The sequence below is a fragment of the Numenius arquata genome, chromosome 11 (genome assembly GCF_964106895.1).
Source record: "Numenius arquata chromosome 11, bNumArq3.hap1.1, whole genome shotgun sequence".
NCBI lineage: Eukaryota > Metazoa > Chordata > Aves > Charadriiformes > Scolopacidae > Numenius > Numenius arquata.
Window position 1 is genome coordinate 18,639 of NC_133586.1, and position 20,831 is coordinate 39,469.

The 20,831-nt window shown below is 41.1% G+C and overlaps 1 protein-coding gene across 1 annotated transcript in view; it reads right to left on the reverse strand.

The window, feature by feature from the left end:
• Window positions 1-275: 275 nt before the first annotated feature.
• The window catches only part of IQGAP1 (IQ motif containing GTPase activating protein 1), a 70,514-nt gene continuing 49,958 nt past the window's right edge, over window positions 276-20,831 (reverse strand). Inside the window, exons 24-38 of the mRNA XM_074156245.1 lie at window positions 19,705-19,860; window positions 19,382-19,545; window positions 18,006-18,230; window positions 16,113-16,253; window positions 15,936-16,020; window positions 13,493-13,725; window positions 12,573-12,705; window positions 12,122-12,224; window positions 11,142-11,277; window positions 8,943-9,030; window positions 8,294-8,506; window positions 6,321-6,487; window positions 5,345-5,467; window positions 4,338-4,446; window positions 276-2,534 (exon numbers count right to left, since the gene is read on the reverse strand). Coding sequence (XP_074012346.1) covers window positions 2,421-2,534; window positions 4,338-4,446; window positions 5,345-5,467; window positions 6,321-6,487; window positions 8,294-8,506; window positions 8,943-9,030; window positions 11,142-11,277; window positions 12,122-12,224; window positions 12,573-12,705; window positions 13,493-13,725; window positions 15,936-16,020; window positions 16,113-16,253; window positions 18,006-18,230; window positions 19,382-19,545; window positions 19,705-19,860 — 2,190 coding nt within the window. The 3' untranslated portion in view covers window positions 276-2,420. The remainder of the gene's footprint in view (window positions 2,535-4,337; window positions 4,447-5,344; window positions 5,468-6,320; window positions 6,488-8,293; window positions 8,507-8,942; window positions 9,031-11,141; window positions 11,278-12,121; window positions 12,225-12,572; window positions 12,706-13,492; window positions 13,726-15,935; window positions 16,021-16,112; window positions 16,254-18,005; window positions 18,231-19,381; window positions 19,546-19,704; window positions 19,861-20,831) is intronic.

The following is a 20,831-nucleotide window of genomic DNA, read 5'->3' on the forward strand; positions in this document are numbered from 1 at the left end:
ATTGTGCTTCCTCCCCCCAGGGCTGTCCCCACACCCAGGAGGGCCTGGCCTGGCCGTGCCCCCCGAGAGCGGTACGTGCTGCCGTCAGGAGACGGCAGAGCGCCCGTGGGGACAAACCGCTTTTTATTTAGACATGAGTTACAAAGGCCAATTTTACCAGGAGAGAAATAAGACACGCTTTGTACTTGTAGCTGCTCCCATGGTAAATACAGCGGTGTAATGGAGCAAGCAAAGCTAAACCACCAGTAAGTTACAAAATGCATATAATTAAGTGCTGATATTGGGTCTTTTAATAAAGCTTTCCTTTAAAAAAAAAAAAAAGTCAACTCCACAGTTCCATACTGTTGCTCAGCTAAAAGGAGTAGATTCCCATTTTTAAGATTATTTTCAAAGAACTCATTTGTTGTTTTTTTGGTTTGGGGTTTTTTTTTTTTTTTTTTCAATTTTTTACAAAACCCTGTTTTTTTCAATAGGTGTAGGCAACAAGGGAATTACTCTAAATCACACAGTAAGGATGTGAGTAGCCCATGGGTACTACACAGGCCTCATTATACCTCATTACCTTGTTCCAAATTTATTTGGCAGACATTGAAAAGTATTAAAAGTATTCATTAAAAAACAAAAAAGAAAAAAAAGGGGGGGAGGGGATGATCAAGCCCTGTGGCTCAAGAGCTTGCAGAGTACAGCCGCATTTTCCTAACAATCATTTTATAATGTTCTACCATTATTCTCATCATCCCTAAATCAAAGGAATTAATGTTTTAGGTCCTTCTACAATACAGCAAATTCAGAGGCAGGGGAAAAAAAAAACCACAACCAAAACAAAAAAAACACAAACACACAAAAAAAACAAGGGCAAGACCTTTATCCCATTTAAGACCTCTTCATCAGATTTCAGTGGAAATTCAGTTTTGAGGTATTTCTGTTTCAGAACATCTAGACCACAAAGATCTTTCTTGGGTTTGGTAAGTAGTTTTTGTTACTGGGTTGGACCGCACATGCACCAACATTAAAATATGTTTGATTACACTCTAGACACCAGCAGGTTGAAATAAATACTTGCTTCCAAAAAGGACTGTGGAAAAGTCATCCTTAGGGATGTAGCCATTTCAAATACTACAAGTGTCTTTTATGAGAAAAAAGATCTAAGCTGAAATAACTAGGTCTGTGTAGATTAGAGATAAAGCAGTTTAATTAAACTCAGTAATCTGAGTGAACACCACCAGTGACCTATGAATAACTTGAAATTTGCAATTAGGAGGTATGCCTTTTTAAAAAAATAAGGATGTTAATAAAAAACTGGGGGGAGAGCTGGAGCAACCAAGTGTTTAAAAAGGTGTTTGGGTTTTGTTTTGGGGTTGGTTTTTTTTTTTGAGAGTCTCAACATTTTTATTGTATATAGCAGAACAGCCCACACCCACCACCATGGTGAAAAAAACCAAAGTAGTAAAAGAAAGGGGAACTTGAGTATAGCTAGAAAAATGTAACTTTTTAAAAGCTAACCTATTTAAGATAGTCGTCTTTCTTTGACAAGTCTGCAGGTAGCGGCTAATGTTTATTGCATCAGATACATAGAACATTGCTCTAAATGAAAAAAAGTCATTTTTACATTTCAAATGCTTTGCAAGCAACGTTAAAAGTTAACATGTCTCAAGAAATTTTTTAAGTTTCCCTCTCCTACTCCAAATTCTTTTCATCTGTAGCGCTAGTAAATACATTCCACAGTCCCTCTATTTTAAGGGGCCGTTTGTAAATTACTACAGTTTGATAAACAGAAAAAAAAAATCAAGAAAAATGAGACACTAAAGCTATGCTATGCGGCTATAGTACATAACCACTAATAGTTCAGCAGTCATTTATGACGTTTACTAATTCCCCAGACTGCAGTAGTTCTATCTTGGGAACTGGCTTGCAACAAATGTGTAACCCGGACCTTAAACATTTTTTTATTTCGGTCACTGCTGTTAGAGAATAATTGGAGTCCAAATACAATCTGCAACCCTTTTTTGCTTTCAGGAAGAGGCAAACCAACTGCTGCACAGTGCCAGCTTTCTCTTTGCACAGGCAACAAGAATTCAAGCTTCATGAAGCACACAGGCAAATAAAGCATCCAGATGCTCTAAATATACTCTTAACATTAGTTTAATCCCCAGCGCCATGTAAAAACACATTCTAAATGAACTGCTTCTCAGGGGACCTTCAAAGTTGAAGACGAGGATCATAAATAAACAAGAAACCAACTCCCTGCAGACTCATTCAGGGTTGTCATTTCACAAGAGGTTCTTAAGTCCTCCTTCATAATACATTTGATATATTTTAGCACAGCATGGGCATATACTGATATGTAGCTATGTCATTACAAGTTCTATGTGCAGGTTTCTACTCATCTCCCCTTTCACACAGTTGCTGGCAAAGGCTGGTTACTTCCCATAAAATTTCTTATTCAGAAGAAAGATCAGAAGGTTGACATTCACTTTTGCTCTGTCGAACAACTTCATGACCGCAACGCCTTCATACTGCAGCTGCAAAAGGTCCTGCCAAAGAGAATGACAGAATCATCTAGGTTGGAAGGGACCTTCAAGATCATCTAGTCCAACCATCAATCTAACTCTGACAAAAAAAAAACAACACACCAAAAAAAAACCACCCATAAAAAACATCACTAAACCATGTCCCCCAGCACCATGTCAACCCATCTTTTGAACACTCCAGGGATGGTGCCTCAACCACTTCCCTGGGCAGCCCATTCCAATGCTTGATAACCCTTTCAGTGTAAAAATTCTTCCTAAAATCCAGCCTGAACCTCCTCTGGCGCAACTTGAGGCCGTTTCCTCTAGTCCTGTCACCTGTGACTTGGGAGAAGAATATACCTGGGAGAATACCTTTATGAGCCCGGAATTCTCAAGAGCTTATAGAGAATATAGAAGACCCTGTGGTACAGTAGGTTTTTGAGGACTATCTATCACAAAGTACATGGCATAAAACAGAAAAATGAGAGATTTGCTAAAGATCTGCTTGAAAAGTACTGCATGAAAAATAAAGTTGCTCTAAGGCAACAGCACTGCAATCTAGGGCAGAGAAAGAAACAATATCTCTGTTAGGACTATGTACATGATGCTGATTCAGTCTTGTTTATGTAGGCACTGTTTCTAGTTACACTTTGCTCTTCCCAGCGATGCACCCAACAGAGCAATAGGACTCCCTGCACTCATTTATCTCAACAATTAATTTCTTTCAGCAAGCCTGCTCTTGAACAGCACACATTGGAGAAGGCGTTCAGGTAGTGCTACTTCAGGGAAACGCTGTGTACATCCCAAAATCCGAACCTGGCTCCTGCTCCTGTCCAGCCTCGGTGATGCTGGAGTAAACAACCATAAAGCTACTTCTGCTGCTTTCTCTAAAAATTCTGGCAACGGCATTGCAAGTCTTTTCAACTGATGCCACTGCTAATGCTATACTTGGATGACAGACAGCAGTTCCCTCATTGCTGTCCTCTCGGAATATCTGCTCTTTCTGCAAAGCAGTGCTACAAAGGCACAGTGGTATGGCCACACACATGCCTGAGTGACCTCGAGCAGCCCCATGAACCGAGAAGTTTGTGACCAGCTCTGACATATTAGGACCAGAACAAACCAGGGGCACTCGGAGCACACGAGAGGCCTGTGCAAGGCAGCCATCCCTCCCAGCCGGGGGGCATGGACTTACAGAAATGCAAGGTGCTCCTGCACACAACCCATTTCGAGACCCCTGAGGCACCCAAGGTTAACAGACCTAACAATGCCCAAGCTGGGTGGGGGGTCGGCACGGGCAGAAGTGGAAGAAGGGGACAGAGACACCAGGCCCAACAGCAATGGTGTGAGAGGACGAACAGGGAACCATTTGGGAAAAGGTCAGTCATTATGCCTGTTCGGTAGCCTGACCTAAACAAAGGCTGAGGACCCCCAAGAACTGCATTTCTGAAGAAATCAGTAAGCGTAGGGTGGCAGAAAGAACACCAATAGTCACAGCTGACTGAAGCCACCACATCCAAGCCCAACTGACTGCTGCCACAGGCTCCTCATCTCTCTGCTGGAGCAGGAAGCGGTTGAAAACACACGCGTTCGCTTTGTGTGTGTACACGTAAGCGTAACTGAGAACACAGACTGATATCAGCCATTCATTCGTAAAGAAACAGAAGTTGTCTGAATTCCCCGTTTGCATCTGTTTTGCCTGCAACAAATGGATTTGTTTTGAGAGCATTTTTCAGACTGTTCAGGCAGAAAACATGTCATTATCATGCTGATGAAGAGTCTGGCAAGCAGAACTTATATGTCACTATTAAATAGGACAGTTCTTACCTGATAATGTAACATAAAGGTTTCCATCTGTACCCCCATGAATTTTGCTTTTACCTCAAAGTCTCCTACTTCTTCTGTTGGATTGATTTCAAATATCACGTTTTTAAACCTATGAAAAACCACAGTTCATTACTGAACACATAATTCCTACTGAAACAGGAAGAGAATAAACGAGAAGAAATCTGAAGATAAATTTCTAAGAATTCTATTCTTAACTCTTTCTTCTGTATCCCCATTTGGAATGAGACCGTAAAAGCCAACCAGACTCAATATACCAATGAGTGGAAGCCTAACAGATTCTATGTCCAGTAGATCGTACCTTCACACAAGCGTGGCAGGAAATACGGTAATTTAGCCCATGCAGTCCAAACAGTCTATTTTAGTGGTGCACATCCATGCCACATTTAGTGTAAAGTACCAAATATGATTCAGGGTTGAAAAAAATTCTATTAACAGGCAGCTTCTCTATATTCCACAGAAGATATACCAAGTTCTAAAGGCTAGCAAATTGCAGCTGGACAAACTCAATCTAGCATTAGGTTCATTTTTCAACAGTGAGAGATTATTAACCATAGTACCAGTTCCAAGGAGGTACCCCTCCCATGACTCTGGGGGTGACAGGGAAGGGGTGGGTGAGAAGAGGATGTCACATTTAAATCCTGTTACACTCTTCAATCAAAGACCTGCTTCACTTCAAACAGGGGGGGAAAGAAAAAAAAAAAAAAAAAAAAAAAAAAAGAGAACTTGCAATGTGTCTTGGCTCTAGAGATACCAGCCTAGATTGCCAAAGCAATTCCTTCAGCTTTAATAGCTAAGTCGACCAACAATGCTAAATTCCAAGAACAAAATCACGAGACAATCTGTCACCATCTCAAACAAATCTCAGAGTTCCTGTTCCTCAATTGCTAGCACCTAAACTGGTTTGAAGAAAGAGACAAGAATTTAACATACCTGTTTTCCTCCAAGAAGGTTATTTAGCTCTAAAGATTTTTAAAAAGATAACTCACTGATTAGCTTGCAGGTCCTCGATCTCTAAAAGCACTCCCTTCTCATGAAGTCGAGCTGCTGTATATTTTAGCGAAATCTTTTTACTATTTTTGCCTTTCATCTCCCGAGGTTTCTTCGAGACTCTGAAAAAAAACCCAAACAAACGAGATGATCAGTTAAACGACTAAAGAGATTTTGGACAGCAAACATTTAATCCTATTTGGATAAGGGGATAGAACCACTATAGCTAATCAACTGTGACTAACGCAGCTGATAGATGATGGATTTCTACCAGTGAGTTTATCTAAGCAGGCACTTGTAGCTCAGATCAGATCTTTGATTTTCTACTGTAACTCTTATACTGCAGGAAAAAAAAACCCACACCCACAATGAAAAAAACCCCCAAACTACAACCACATGGTACTTCATGAAAAGCAGTACCATCTATCCCTAGGCAAAAGGGGATCTGGTGACAACTGACATGGAGAAAAGGCTGAGATTACTCAACAACTTTCTTGCCTCGGTTTTCACTGGGGAGGAAGACTTTTTATTTTTTTTCCAGGAAAATCTGGATGGTCTTGCACTATGACAACTGACTCCATTTAGGATCAAAAGAGGACAATACATGATCAATGCTTTCCTTGAAGATAACTACGTTATCTTGATTCTCTGCTCCTAGAAAGGATGACAAGGCAGACTGACGGCAAAATGCACATTACCTGGGAAACCTGCTTCATTCCCACTGACTCTGTATCTTCCCTCTCCCAGAGGAACCAAAATTCTTTCAAGTATGTCTATTTGACCCCATTTGGGGCACTGCCCTCTCCCCGTATTTCCTCACCTCTGCTGAGAACTTTTCCTAGAACTATCACTGTGGTAACGAGCTTGGCAGAGGAGCTTTGAGCAGATGGCATTATGATTCTTCTTAGCAACAACCTACACGTGCTTTCTTTAAGAAACACTTCCAGGGCCACTGCACGGTTCCGAGATACATACTTGCCCTTGCTGGCCAGGTTATCCAAGCAGGTTTTGATGTAGCTTTTGTAATAATCCACTTGTTCCCCATAAAAGGTAGCTTTGGAGTTCAAGGCGTTGTATGTCTGCTGCAGTTTCACCAGCTCTGCCTTTCTTCTCTGACGGTATCTACGCTGATTTCGGATATCCTGTACCGCAGAGAAAGACAGGCAGACACTTAACAGGCATTTGAGCTCTCCAGTTGCTCAAGCTCAGAGCAAAGTATTTGAATCGCACCACTGGATTTTGCTTTGTCTCACTTCATGCTATGAGCTGGAGCCCTCAGTTGCCCTTGCCCCAGTTTAACTGTCACCACTTCTTCTCTGTGTTGACTATTTTTGTAATTAACCAGCTCTACACAGCAATTGATTTGAACCTTTTGTTGCTTTCTCAAACTTCGATGCTGTCCTAGTTGCAATGACTAGAGTGGGCACCAATAGTATGTGATCTACAGGCAGCCAACAATTTTTGCCATCGCTGGGTAGGAAAGGCATCTTACAAATCAAGCTCTATAACCATAGCAGCGCACAGACTTCCTTATCTTTCTTTGTTAGTAAGCCGTCTTTAAGCATACGATACCTTAATATCTAGACAAAAAATATGACGGGTTCAAGTCAACTTCTGTTTTCATTTTTGATACATATTGATGGGCATGTTTAGTTTGGAGAAGAGGAGGCTGAGGGGGGACCTCATTGCCCTCTACAGCTCCCTGAAAGGAGGGTGTAGAGAGGTGGGTGTTGGCCTCTTCTCCCAAGGGAATAATGACAGGACCAGAGGAAATGGTCTGAAGTTGGGGCAGGGGAGGTTTAGATTAGATATTAGGAAGATTACTTTACTGAGAGGGTGGTCAGGCACTGGAACAGCCTGCCCAGGAAGGCGGCGGAGTCACCATCCCTGGAGGTATTTAAGAAATGCGTAGACGTGGCACTTCAGGGCATGCTCTAGTGCCCGAGATTGTTGGTTTGTGTCTGTTTGTGGGTGTTTGTTTTTTGTGGGTTTGTTTTTGGTTTTGTTTTGCTGTTTGGTGGTTTTTTTGGTTTGGTTGGTTGGTTTTTTTTTGTGGTTGGACTCGACGATCTCAAAGGTCCCTTCCAACCAAGAAGATTCTGTGATGACAGTACGATTAATTCTAATTGGATCCCTAAAGGCCATTACTTAATTCACTTTACAGACATAACATTTCCTGAATAGTTTTTTGGTAAAGATGTGATAGAAAATACATTGTCACCATAGCAATGTACAGCAGTATTAGATGACTTTTGAAAGTTTTCCTTAGCTCCCTCCTTTATATTTAATATATATTAATATTATATTGAGATATTAATATATTAAGATATTAATATATCTTAGCTCCCTCCTTAATATTTAGATATTCTTGAATGGGTACATTTAAACAAAAATAATGGTTAGGATGTCTTTAAGTTACGGGCAAAACGTCCTTGTGTGCGTAAGTCTGGAGATGCACTACTTAAATTAGTGAAAAGGAGCAGGAATGAAAAAAAAAAGTACCACACATCAGGACTTCTCCTCCAAGCTACAAGGGTTTTCCTTAAAGTTAGTCTCCTAACTTAAAGTTAGTCTCCTTCTCCGGAGATACTCAAAACCTGCCTGGATGCATTCCTGTCCAGCCTGCTCTGGGTGAAGCTGCTTTGGCAGGGGGGTTGAACTAGATGATCTCTGAAGGTCCCTTCCAACCCCAACAATTCTGTGATTCTGTGTGATCCTGTGCTCGAGATTCTGGCAACATGGTCATTTGAGAAAACACAAGCATCCTATAAAAATAAAGGACTTCTCAAATGCCAAGAGGTGGAAACACTGCAGCAAAAGGCAGGCTTCATGTCTGTAAATTAGCTACTACAAAATGTACTCCTCCTGAAAACTCATGCCAGTTTCACAATGCTGTGAACTCTGGGAAAACTCCACTATGATTACTAGGAAGCCACCAGTTGGCATACCTTCGCGATATCATTGATTAGTTCCTGATATTTATTTTCTGCATTCACTGTTCCCAGTTCTGCCAACTTCTTTAGGCCAATCTTGATTTTATCTTTTTTTTCTTGAAGATTTAAGTTGCCATCTTCCTTTACAGACAAAGATTTTTTCATCTTATCTGGAGTTTTAGCATCACGAATGGCCCGTTTCTGCATAGCTCTTTGATGCTCTGCTTCCTAGAAAAACAAAACCAAAAATTATAAGTTCAGAAGCAGATCAATTTCAAGGTAACAACAAGAAACAGATTGTCTGACCTCTGGCAGAACACAGAATAAAGAGGGTTTTTTTTGTCATTCCCACACTGACTCCAATGAATCCACGTTTAATGAACACATTCCGCATATGGGAACCAGCGGAAGCCTACCTGCCATTTACAATGGTCTTTCAGATAAACAGTTTCTAGTGACTAGTTTCTCTGGTTTCTAGAAGAGTAAGACCACACATACAATTTATTTCCCTTATATTCCCCTCATTATTGTTACACTCTGCTCCAACATCAGCAGAGACAGCTTCAGTGCAATACATAAATGCAGATTCCTGAGTATACCCACATCTACCTGGACAGATGACAAATTCCTAGTCTAAAAAGAACACAGGTAAACAACTTCATACTTGCTCTGAGGTAGCTGGTGTTTCCAAGATTTCGGTCAGTGTCTCCCCTGGTTGGAAGCGGATGACATCAACAATTAAACGTTTTGTGCTGCAAAGAAATCAAGGGGAATAGGAGGAAAAACCTTAAACTGAAAGACCTTCGATACTATTCTATTACTCAGTAATACCAACATTTGTGATTTACCTAAAGTCAGATTGTCACTGGATGCGTGCTCAGGTAGTCATAAGCTACAGCAGACCAGAACCCTGAGAAGCACTTTACTTTTTTTGACATTGTTGTCAGCGACCGGTTCCCTGAAAGGTTCCTCTATGTCATACATAGGATCTGCTCCCCAGTACCCCTCAAGCAGCAAGGACGATACCCCATATGTTCCAAGGCAGCCCCGGCACTGCCATGTGGACCACAGAAGCTGCAATTCCAAAGTGAAAGGTAAAGCAGGCAGCAGCAACAGTGAATTTGTGCAGCCAGAAAAAGTTTATATTATCCATCCAGAAGCGCACTTTGTTGCTTTGTAACACGTATCATAAATCTCCACAGACTATTTTCTTATGTGTACGGTAACTGAGCCAAAAGCAGACCCCTGACTCCAATCTGGCGATAGACAGTGTTGTTCCTTGATCTCACCTGTGATTTAATGACCGCCAGTGCCCACTTGTCCTTGAGACATACCATGAAACCAAGTAACACCTTCAGTACTTCACAGTCGGGCTGGAATTACTTCTGGCATAACACACAGCACATCACACGCGTATCTTCCTCATCACCCACAACTTAGATGACTACCAGCACATCTGGCAAATTTTTTACTTTTGAAATCGATGCCACCTTCTTCTGGTGGATAGGGAAATACTGATGTATCTTTTTAGAAGCCCAGTTATTTTAAAGTGTTGAGACAAGATTTTCTTCTGGGAGATCACTGGTCCGTTTAGGCCAAGTGTAAGCTGACCTGAAGAATTCTCAGTTAAAATATCTAGCGTCTGAGCAGGAATGCATCAGAGCAGGTAAATATGCATCTGAATGTCAGGTGACTGCTCTATACATCTCAGCAACAGGGATTTGCTTAAAATTGGCCAGGAGTCAATATTAGTACTAAATACCCTGGGAATAAAGAGTCTTACAATAATGAAATCCCCGACAGTCTATTGCTTTTTTCCGTTATGCAAATAACACCTCTATTTCCCAAAAAGGCTATTAGTCTTCATCTATTAAGTCAGGTTTGGGGGACAGCAAGTGCAGTGAGAAGGGGACCGCATCATAAACCAAAAGAGAGCAGCAACAGGAAAAACATTCTATGAAGACATCTCCCACAGACAAGGGAAAGCTACAGGGAGAGTATCGTTACCATCGCCTCCCGCTTTGCTAACAGGACACAGACATAATCCACTCAACAGCTGTGTAAAGCAGCTAATTCTATAGGAACTAGCAAACATAGCAACAGAGCGTTATTCACATATCCTAGATGTTTAGTTACCCTTAAAATTTCCGTATGTCACACGTATGCTATTGAAAACATTTGCACGGGGCATTATATAGGCAACGTAAATATCGATTCATGTAAATTTTACATCAATAGACTTCAGAGTTAAAACTCAGTTTTGATACATGCTATGGATTATTTAAAACTATCTTTACAAATTATTCACATGCAGGAAAATCCAACTGCTGCTATCACACTCACTCACATCTAGAAAATTTTCTTTTCTGGTAGATTTCCCGTCCAGAACCATCCAAGATAGTCTTTTAAAGAACGACAAATTCAACAGTGACAAAGAACTAACAGGAGCAGCATTGAAAGGGCATGGCTACAAGCTCAGTGAATTTGGAGCAACAGTCCCATGTTTGTTCAAATTACACTTTCACTGAATTTCACTGAATTTTTAGAGTTGGAAGGGACCATAAAGATCATCTAGTCCAACTCCCCTGCTGAAGCAGGATTGCCCAGAGCATGTCAGAGCATGTTACTCAGGACTGCATCCAGGCGGGTCTTGAAAATCTCCAAAGAAGGGGACTCCACACCCCCCCTGGGCAGCCTGTTCCAGTGCTCTGTCACCCTCACCGTGAAGAAGTTTTTTCTCATATTTGAGTGGAACCTCCTATGTTCCACTTTGATTCTCTGATTTTCACATTCAGATTAACTGTGAAAATTCAGGTTCCTCGTTCTCTTGAGAAACATAGCAGGTAGTTACCCCCTCACTTACTTCAACAGAATCGTCCTCGCATCCATCTCTGCATTCTCATCACCAGGAACATCAAATTTATTAGTGAGCGTGAGAGAAACCTCAGTCTTTGCTAGCATTTCCCTGTTGGGGTCATTAACATTGCCAGATCCTTCCCCTGCCAAACAGAAAGAGTTTATAGATTAAATTGTATTCTTTACGTTCTTGATTGCCAGAGCTTTATAAGTTTTCCCTACGTAACAGGCCACAGGAAAACTAGTTTCCTATATTGTCAAAAGAACACTTCAAAAGTCACAAATAGCTTTTAAAAACATCACCTTGCATACATTACAGAGTTTCTCTTCACAAAACTGAGAGAATGAACTGTCCAGAAAGGCAGCACAAAATCACTAGCTTGTATACCTCAAAGAGGCAGGTGTATTCCAGACTGTATCTCAGCATCTCACTTTTGACTGAGAAGAGTAGCTGACCTCCCAAAAATACTATAAAAATAAAAATATGACTATGCCTCTTCTATGTCTGTGACCTCGCTAGAGTGAATATTCCAAACTAAGAGAAGGCCTCGTTGGCAACTGAGCCAAAAAACTGTGTCTGTTTAATACACACGTCATTTAATACCCTTACTACAGCACTCTGAAAGGAATGCATACAGATGTCCAGAAGGGAGGACAAATCTTTGCAAAAAAGCTGGGACAGTGACACACACACAGAGAAAAATGGCTCCAGCATAACGGAACAAAGAAAAACGTCAAAATATCCATTTGCCTTCTAGAAACTTTTGGAGTGGGGTGAGGTGAAGCGGCTGGGGAGGAGAAAGACCCCAATTTTTTGGGGGGTAACAAATTCTGCAGTCCAGGAGAATGCCATGGAACAAATCTGCTGCTGTTTTAGACCGCGTTCTCCCAAACAACCTCTGATGATTCCTTAGATAGTTTCTTTAATGCACTTCAAATCATCTAAGCCAGTATCACATATTTCTGAAGTACAATAAACTACACCACCTATTAAGGATTCAATTGTGGGAACCTCTCCGAGATCGTCCAGCAGCTCATGAATTGGATCATTGTGCTCAGGAGCAATTGCATCTTGATGGTCTAAGAGCAACTAGATGAGCAGAAAGAACATTTATGTTGTTAGTTGTACATCCTTTTCTAGACAGAAAAATTACATTACTTTGAGTTGGCATCTTTTAGAAAAAGATCTTATTTCACTGAACTGCAAAGCAGCAACATCAACATTCAAAGTTGTGCCAATACCACATACTCAAATACTTGCAAAATAAACTTGGAGAAGCCACAATCAAATTACTTAATTCTATAAACCAACAAGCTCTTGCACACTACAAGAGACAACTTTCAGCCTTGTATTTGGTAACTTTGCATTTCAGCCAGAAGCAGCATTCTCTCTCTAAGCACTGTTCATAAGGAGTGACTGTGACCGATGTATACTTACAGTGTGTGTGTTGATGATTTCACCAATAGAAATATAAATAACTGGTTTAGTGAGAGTGACCAAGTCAGAATATTCATCAATATTAAATTTATCCTGCAATTCAGGAACCTCACAGGCAGCCTGAAAAAAACGTCTTTAGAGAAAAAGAGGAGAAAAGATGAATCAGTATGACCCTGAGAGTCACATGATGTATCAAGAGCATTAACTCCCCATGACAATCCCAAGAGTAGTCTTTCTTCTTTAAACTGTACTACATTACAGCATACTACAGTTTGTCGGATTTAGTTTAACACATCAGGAGTAACCTAGTAAATTCAATTATTGATATTGGCCATGTTGGCATTGGCTCATTTTCCGCATTCACAGGACTAGTCTATGGCTCCCGTGTCTCGGTTCACACATCATTCTCCCTCCACTGCCGTAACACCCTTTGCTCTCAGCAATGTCTGGTCTTGCTTCTTCCAAAACACAGGAGGTGTAAGATGATGATTCTTGAACAAAAGCTTACTTCAACTATATGAACAGCTGAATGCCAACCTGCTTTATTCCTGAGCACCACTGGCTTTTCATGCAGAGCCAGAGTTCACATGGGACAGAAGAACATATGTCCGTTCTAGCTGTCCACATCCCAAGTATCACAACAAACCCGTGCAGAAGTAACATTTATTCCAGAAACTCCTAAGTCAAAATACTTGACTTGCCAAACTCATTGAAGTACAATATTGTTCATAAATTCCAGGTACATATTTTATCTGCCATTGTCACTGATGTTTATAGCAGTCTAGACTGCAATTTCTTACTTTAAACAGCATATTTGACAGAGCTAGAATTTATCATATTTAAAATCTATTATTATCCCTTTTTACTTGCAACATTACCCTCTGCCAAACTTCCCAACTTCATTAGCTACAGTCTTCTACCTGAATTTCTGGTATGACTGTGATAGGTATTCATTAATGATGCTTAGGTGTGCATTGTCTCCCATGAACATCTTATTGGATGCAGCATGCTGCAGCATCTTTGCAATGGAGCCAAGGTTTCTGCGTTGATCCGTGGTCAGTTGACCTCCAGCTGAAAGATCAATGATGTCAAATGCATCTGGTGCGACAATGGCTGGATTCATGTAGCGATAATAGAGTAAGTTGCCAACAATCTGGAAGAAGTTTAGGAGAGAAGAAATGCATTAAGAAACAATGGTATAGGGCCCAACTGAATTTTATTGAAACTACTCTGACTGTGCTTTGATAAATTATTGTCTTGTAAGCCAGAGGCCCCTTCCAAGATAAAGGTGCTGCTGTATACAAGCACATACTATCTACAGTGTTAAAAAAATAAAGAAAAAGAATCATTAAGATGCCACAGGATGGTCAACACAAAGAGGGAAGACTGAGCACTACTAGTCACAGGACAAAACAGCAGCATATTTCTATGCATAAAGATTTAAAACTTTAACTTGAAAATGTGCAGACAGGAGATACTACAAGTTACCAACCGACTACTCATACGGAGTATGGTACGGACAATCTATAAGGAGAATTAAACACAACCGAGTTAGTCTAATGGAGGGCAGAACGAGCATGCTATAGAGGAACCCAGTAATGCAGTTTCAATATGGAACAAGTGCTAATTCTTAGAGAAGCATGCAGAATCGTCTGCCACCTCCAACAAAGCAAAACCAGTGAGGAAGCACGGCACACCAAGAAGCTAAACTGAGGAAACTACTTTCCATTCCTTCTCCAAAGCCCTTTTCTCTTTCAGAATAAGTCTTCGGTGAGCCAGCAACATTTTCAGGCACAGAATCCAGTTACAAGTTAGCAAGAGTAACTGAGAAATGATTTAATCAGAAGTACAGAAGATGAATGGCATTTGACACTCCCAAATCCAATCTACCTAGTCAAACGTGAGCAGCAATAAACGTCAAGGAACCGAAAATAAAGATGTCACATTATCCAGATGCTCACAAATACACTTCTAACCTGTATTTGATATTTTGCCAAATGTAATTCCAGCAATGAAACGGAATTAACCCAACATGCTGATGTAAAGCGACAGTCCTCACGCTGCATGCTCTAGTACTTTCTGTCGGTCCACAGAAATTTGCAGAGGGCCAGGTCACTGAATCTAGGCTTCGCCTGCTTGCCACATGACTTAAATGCATGGAGAGATTGGGGTCTGAGCAAACAGCTGGAAACAGAGAGAAAAAATCCAGCCATTGCTGAGCAGCCCCAGAAATTACAAACTGCTATCAGCGAGGTCATGTTTTGAACAAGTGTTTCATGCAAGCCCCTGGTGTACTCTCACAGATCATGTCGTGGGATGACAACAGTCAAAGCTGTTTACTACAAGTAATAGGAAAACACATCTGTGAAAGAAACTGTATTAATAACTTCCAAATTTGAGGGGCAGGAGAAGAACAGTATATTATATGGGTAGCTCTGGTTGCTAAAAAAAAAAATCTGAGAAGCCATTGCAAGCAACTGCAGTTTTGACTTTCATGTGGACAGTTACATTGTTTCCACGAGGATTAATGACAACCGCAGTTTTCCACCTAAGTTTACAGATGGAATAAATTAATTCACCTGCATAGAAAGAATCGATGTCTCAGAATGGGAAAGCACAGAACTAGAAGAGAGAAGAAAACAGCATTCAGATTGGTAATTATTTTGTAATGAAGCAGAGGCAGAGAAGTTTAAAGAGACGTTGTCAGGTATTCTAAGATCCAAACTTTGTTTTATTAACAAGCAAAGCATTCATGGACCTAAAGGCCTTCACAATTATCAAAAGCCATAAAACCATGGAAATTTCAATGAAAACCCCAAAGCTATACTCATCTGAGAGTGCCTATTATTAGGACCCCTTTAGTTCTTTGAAGGTACTGAAATGCAAAATACAAAACTGAGTGGCCATCGTGGCAAGTGACTCTCTACATGTCGCTGTGAAAACATCCTAAAGTGTTACAGATACAGGAACCAGGAATATCAGAATTCTGCATACAGGCTTTTTAACTTGACATTGTCTCTTTAGGAAAGGAGCAGCTATCTGTGACCACACCAGCAAAACCAAGGTTTACTTTCTAGGAGCAAGGGTACCCCAAGTCAAGAAACCTGAAGGACCAAATGCCCAAGATATTAAGAAGCATAGCAGAAGCAACAGAGTACCTCCTCCTGAACAATGTATTACATCTCAAGTGATGTATATGAAGCTAACAATTAAAAGCCCCATGTGAAACACATTTATTTACATGTACGGAGAGAAAAAGCTTTATATAGGTTCCTCTCCACATCCAACAAAGGAGAAGAATGAGATGCGCTTGCCACAGTCAATTTGGCCAACAATTATTCACAAAGATGTTCCGATCCTCACCTTCAGAAGCTCATCCTCACCAGCATCGGGAAACTTCTCATGCAGGGAGTCTTTTAATACCTTGGCAATGAAACGCATTCCGTAACTTCGAGAGAAAGAAAAGGGCAAATAAGGCTGCTGCAAGCATGAAGCCACCACCAACTTCTCAGGGGCAACACTGTGGTACACCAGACTCACGGGATTTTGTCCACTGAACTAACAATGGCCGACAGGAACTTGTCTGTCACTGTCCTCATGTTTCTGATTGAGGCATCCAGGCGCATCCTCACCTCTTCATGATTTAGAGCTTGTTCAGGTGTAACATCGTACGGCAGTTTGCTATTTGAAAAAGTCAAACATGTGAAGGTGAGTATTACTCAGGCTAGCATATTTCCAAGAGTTTCTAGCTCGACATGGAAACAAGCTTCTATTTACTTGGCTACCAAAAGCTGTGCACTGCCTTCAGCTAACCTTTTGGGCACGGGAAGAGCTGAAGGCTTCTTGCTTTTACTACTTCTACTCTCCCTTGTGATGGCCGCTGTGAGAAAAGGCCCAGCTAATTCAAAACTTATCTTTTTTACAGCACGCACACATGCACACTAAGTAAAAAAGTGCCACCTGTGACATGTAGCGGTACTTTGAGTTGCAAAGTAATTAGTGAACAAGCAAGCTAGGCATTTGAACATTAGGATGATAAAAGCTTAGACACAACCCAGAAGCTAGAACAGTATCCATAAAATCGGTATCACATGCTATTGGTGGGAAGCAGTGTCAAACAAGTAGTTACATTTTCTCAAACAGCTGAAATTACTGCGTAGTATTCCAGCGAAGACAGATGAAGCAGGTAACTCGTAAAAGCGTCTCCTAAGTCTCATGTAAAGAAAGCGACTTGAACACACATCTTTGCCTGCATTTTTAACACTTCCAGAATTCTGAAGCAGGTGTAAGGCAAGATACGTGACTGCAGATTGCTCTGAATATGGAAACTCGCTCATCTAGTATGGCTTTTTTCTTTTTCTTTTTTTTTTTGAGGTATGTTAAAAAAAAAAACCAAACACCACAATAGAAACCTCAAGTTCTAGCATATCACATGCACTGGAAGAAAAAGAAACCAGAATGACACAAAAGCATCTAGCACAATCCAGCTGTCATCAGTGGCTGATATTAGTTATAAAGATGCTAGGACTAGAAGAACTGCAATGTCGTGCTTCTCCTCCAGCAAAATAGGTTTTGTTGGTGTCCTGGTTTCAGCCAGGAAGGAGTTAATTCTCTTTCTAGTGACTGCTGTGAAAGGAATGTCAACTACACATATTGTTTGAGTTGTTGCTAGGCAATGTTTATGTTTTTCAAGGTCTCTTTTCAGCTTCCCTAGAAGCTGAAGAGTACAGGCAGAACAAGGGAATGGCCAATGGAATATTCCATACCACAGATGTCATGCTCAGTATATAAACAGGGGTTGGCTGGTGGCGGGGGATCCAGGATCACTACTCAGGAGGGTGCCAATTCACCGGGCAGTGACTTATGTCCTTATATTGTTATTTTCCTTTTCCCTTATTGTTCTATTACATTGTCTTTATCTCAACCCACAAGTTTTGTTTCCTCTTCCCCTTCCCCTCCTGTTCTCCCTCTTCTTCCCATCCTTCTGGGAAAGGGGTGGTGAGCAAGCGTGTGGTTCCAGCTGCCAACTGGGGTTAAGCCACAGTTGGCTTGCAAATAGTGCCTAAGTTTGCACAGGCTATAAATGACATAAACAGAGACTAACACAGAATTGATTCCCAAATACTTTTTTTAACGTGGTTTCTTTTAGGTTAGAGGGCATCTCATAGCTAATTATCAAGCCAACATAGGCAAACACCAAAGAGCATTCCTTCTTCCATCTCCTAATGAGATTCACTTTCAATACCCTCAGCACCATCGCCAGAATATGATCTTTAGAACTCTCACATGAAAGCCATCTTGAGGAGACAGAAAAGCTGGTATCAGTTGGACAGATGCATGCAGTGAAGCCAAGGATGGTTTGGAAAGAGTAACAGAGCAGTGCAAAGCAGCCGAGCAATGTTTTGAAAAACACAGTAGTAGCAGTTCCCATACCTGGCCTCACCAGTTTGAGACTCCATCTGGTTAACCCAAGACTTGTAAATATCCACTGGATCAGTTTTGATATTGAGTGATTTGTCATCGATGATTTCCTTCACAACCGGTGCCAGGATCTGCCTCAGGGCATTCTGACCACGGGCACCACGGTTGAAACTAACCACCATTTTAATAACAGTAGGATTCCCAGTCACAATTTCATGTATTTGGTCTACTTTTGATCTAAAGAAGAAAAAATATATATGATGAGGTACGCACAATTCTGTCACCTTTAAGTAAATTCCTCAGCTTAAATCACACTGCTAAAGAGCATCACTGTCATGAAACACATAATGGATTTGTACTAAAATCTCGATACAGCAATAAACTATGACACTGTATAACAATAATGCTGGAACATTTCTCAAGACAGATGAGGCAAGAAACTTAGGACCTCTGTTTAGTAATTCCAATGCAACTTGCCAGTAGTCATCTTAATGACAATTAATGCAAATCCAACTGTACATTCCATTTGAGAGCACAGTTCAAAAATACAAAGGAAACAGAGCACATCTTATGTAGAGAAAAAAAAAGAAAAGAACAGTAGGTTTCTTCCAGTATTTAAAATAAGAAAACAAGCAATCGACAACAAAAGCCACTCCTAGTATACTGCTATGAGAAGAACAGCAGTGGAGAATGTAGCAGCCATAATTCCCTGGACTACTATTCCAAGCATGAGTTTAAGGAGGGGGAGAAGATCTCTTTTAGAAGTTATTATTTCAGGGCATGTACCACCTTCATGCTTAAAAAACATTCCAAAGAATGCTTAAAGAGTAGTTCCTCAAAAATTTTATTGTATATTCTTCACAGCAAGTTGTGCAGCTCTACATTTGAAAGAATTGAAGTCATGTAACACCGGGCTCCTGAGGCCAAACAAAACATGCCTGAGGACAGCCAACGCTGACAGTAAACAGAAATGCCAAACAATAAAGCCTCTCGGCTACAGCCTCCTCAACAGCTTTTGGAAATCCACAGAGTCCAGTGTTAGCTCCCTCCCTGGCTTGTAAAGCCAGAGTTGGCAGTTTGTTGGAGGTGCTTATAACCAGGCACTGGAGAATTGAGACTGAATTTTGGACAACTTTGCATCAGATTAAAAGCAGCTGGCACACTGAGCAGTGAAATCTTGACTGAAACGAAAAGCCCTCATTCTCAATGGACAGTCTCGACTCTTCCTTTATAGACTACGTTAAGAACGGATGTGAAATGGGAAGAGGACAATGAAGGGACAAGTAACATTTGCTGCATGTTAGCATGAGACTTAACACGTGAAAACTGCCTCAATTCAAGAAATTGCCAGAACTGGAATTCAACAGCAAAAATGTGCTGCCACGTACTTGATCTCTTCCTGCAATGCTGTTTGGAAAAGCCGCAACAACAGGTACTCCTCCCTTTGATTGGATGCATAGTTATACAGCGTGAAGATGACAGAATCCATGAACTTTGTGGATTTGTTTTGAGGCATCTGAAAAATCAGCTTGGCCAAGTAGGTTGGGTTAGTCTACAACAACAAGAAAAAATACTTAGTGTGCATGTCCACACAGGCCGGTGTCTCTAAGAACTAAGGTGGCTCAAAACTACAGTGCATAAGCAAAGACCGTGCCAAGACACAGAAGCCTCTGTGACAAGAGATTACTGAGCAGCGTTAGAAGCAGCCGACCTGAAGTAAGTAGAACAGATGCTGATAGGCTTCCAGCTTTTCTCTCTTCTCTTTGCTCAAAGCTTTCAAGCCTCCCCTTTGTTTGTTCAGCATCATCATGTCAGAAAGCTGTTCCTTGTTCTTCTTGGTAAGTTTTTTGCTATGAGAAACAACATCCTGGAAAGAAAGAACAGGGACAGATTCCACTACGTATTTTGTAACAGGCAATATTGGAAAACAGTTGCAACTGACTGCACGCTTTTCTTGCACGTGGAAAGGCAGGGTCAAAGTATGCCTGCGGCTATTAAAGTGAAGCATTAATCGCTATGGCAGCAATTTCTCTGACTGGAAGTACATGTTCTGCTTTGTCCCTGACTTCCTGAATTTATCCAAAACCCCAGAAGGATTAGTCACTCTTGGCAGCAATTACTGTCAGAGCTGGTAGCATCCTGGAGATCCCTGAAAATGTTTTCTTTTTTAAACTGGGCTTAAAACCTAAAAATCCTGTTTCACACTCAGCTAGCTCGCTACCTCTACATACTCCAACAGCAATGGCATTTTTCGCTGTTGGCAATAGCCCAAACACTGCAGCCTCCTTCTGAGATTAATTTCACTACACCAATTGAGATTTTACACTGGGAGGAGCCCAGTGTCATGCCATCCTGGACCGAACAAAAAGCTAACCAGAACTTCAGCTTGAAGAAAAGGCAATGCTGTATCAGCAAGAGCTTTTCTTGTGAAATTAATCACGTCAGCCAAGTGATAGAGGGAACCTCCTTTAAACAACAAACACCAAGTGGCACAAGCATGTCTCCTGCCTCCAAAATCACCCGCCTCGCTGCAAGCTTGTGGCATTCACTCGTTTAACCACAAAGAAGCAACAAAACAGAGTTGTCGAAGCCTTCGAACATGCAATCTGTTGCATTCATTACATCAAGATAGTCTGGTGTTTGTCTGTCTTAGTTTCAGGTCTCGTTTCTTCTCTTCCTACATTTTCTCTCTAGGGATACATACTAAATTAGTGGAATGGAGTAAGAATGTACTGGAAGCAAAATCTCCAAGTCTGCAAGTCTGAAGCAACATTTTTCGCTGGGCCTGAGCAACTGACATCTGAGGCCTGGAGCTCTCCATGCTAACAACCGCTGGGC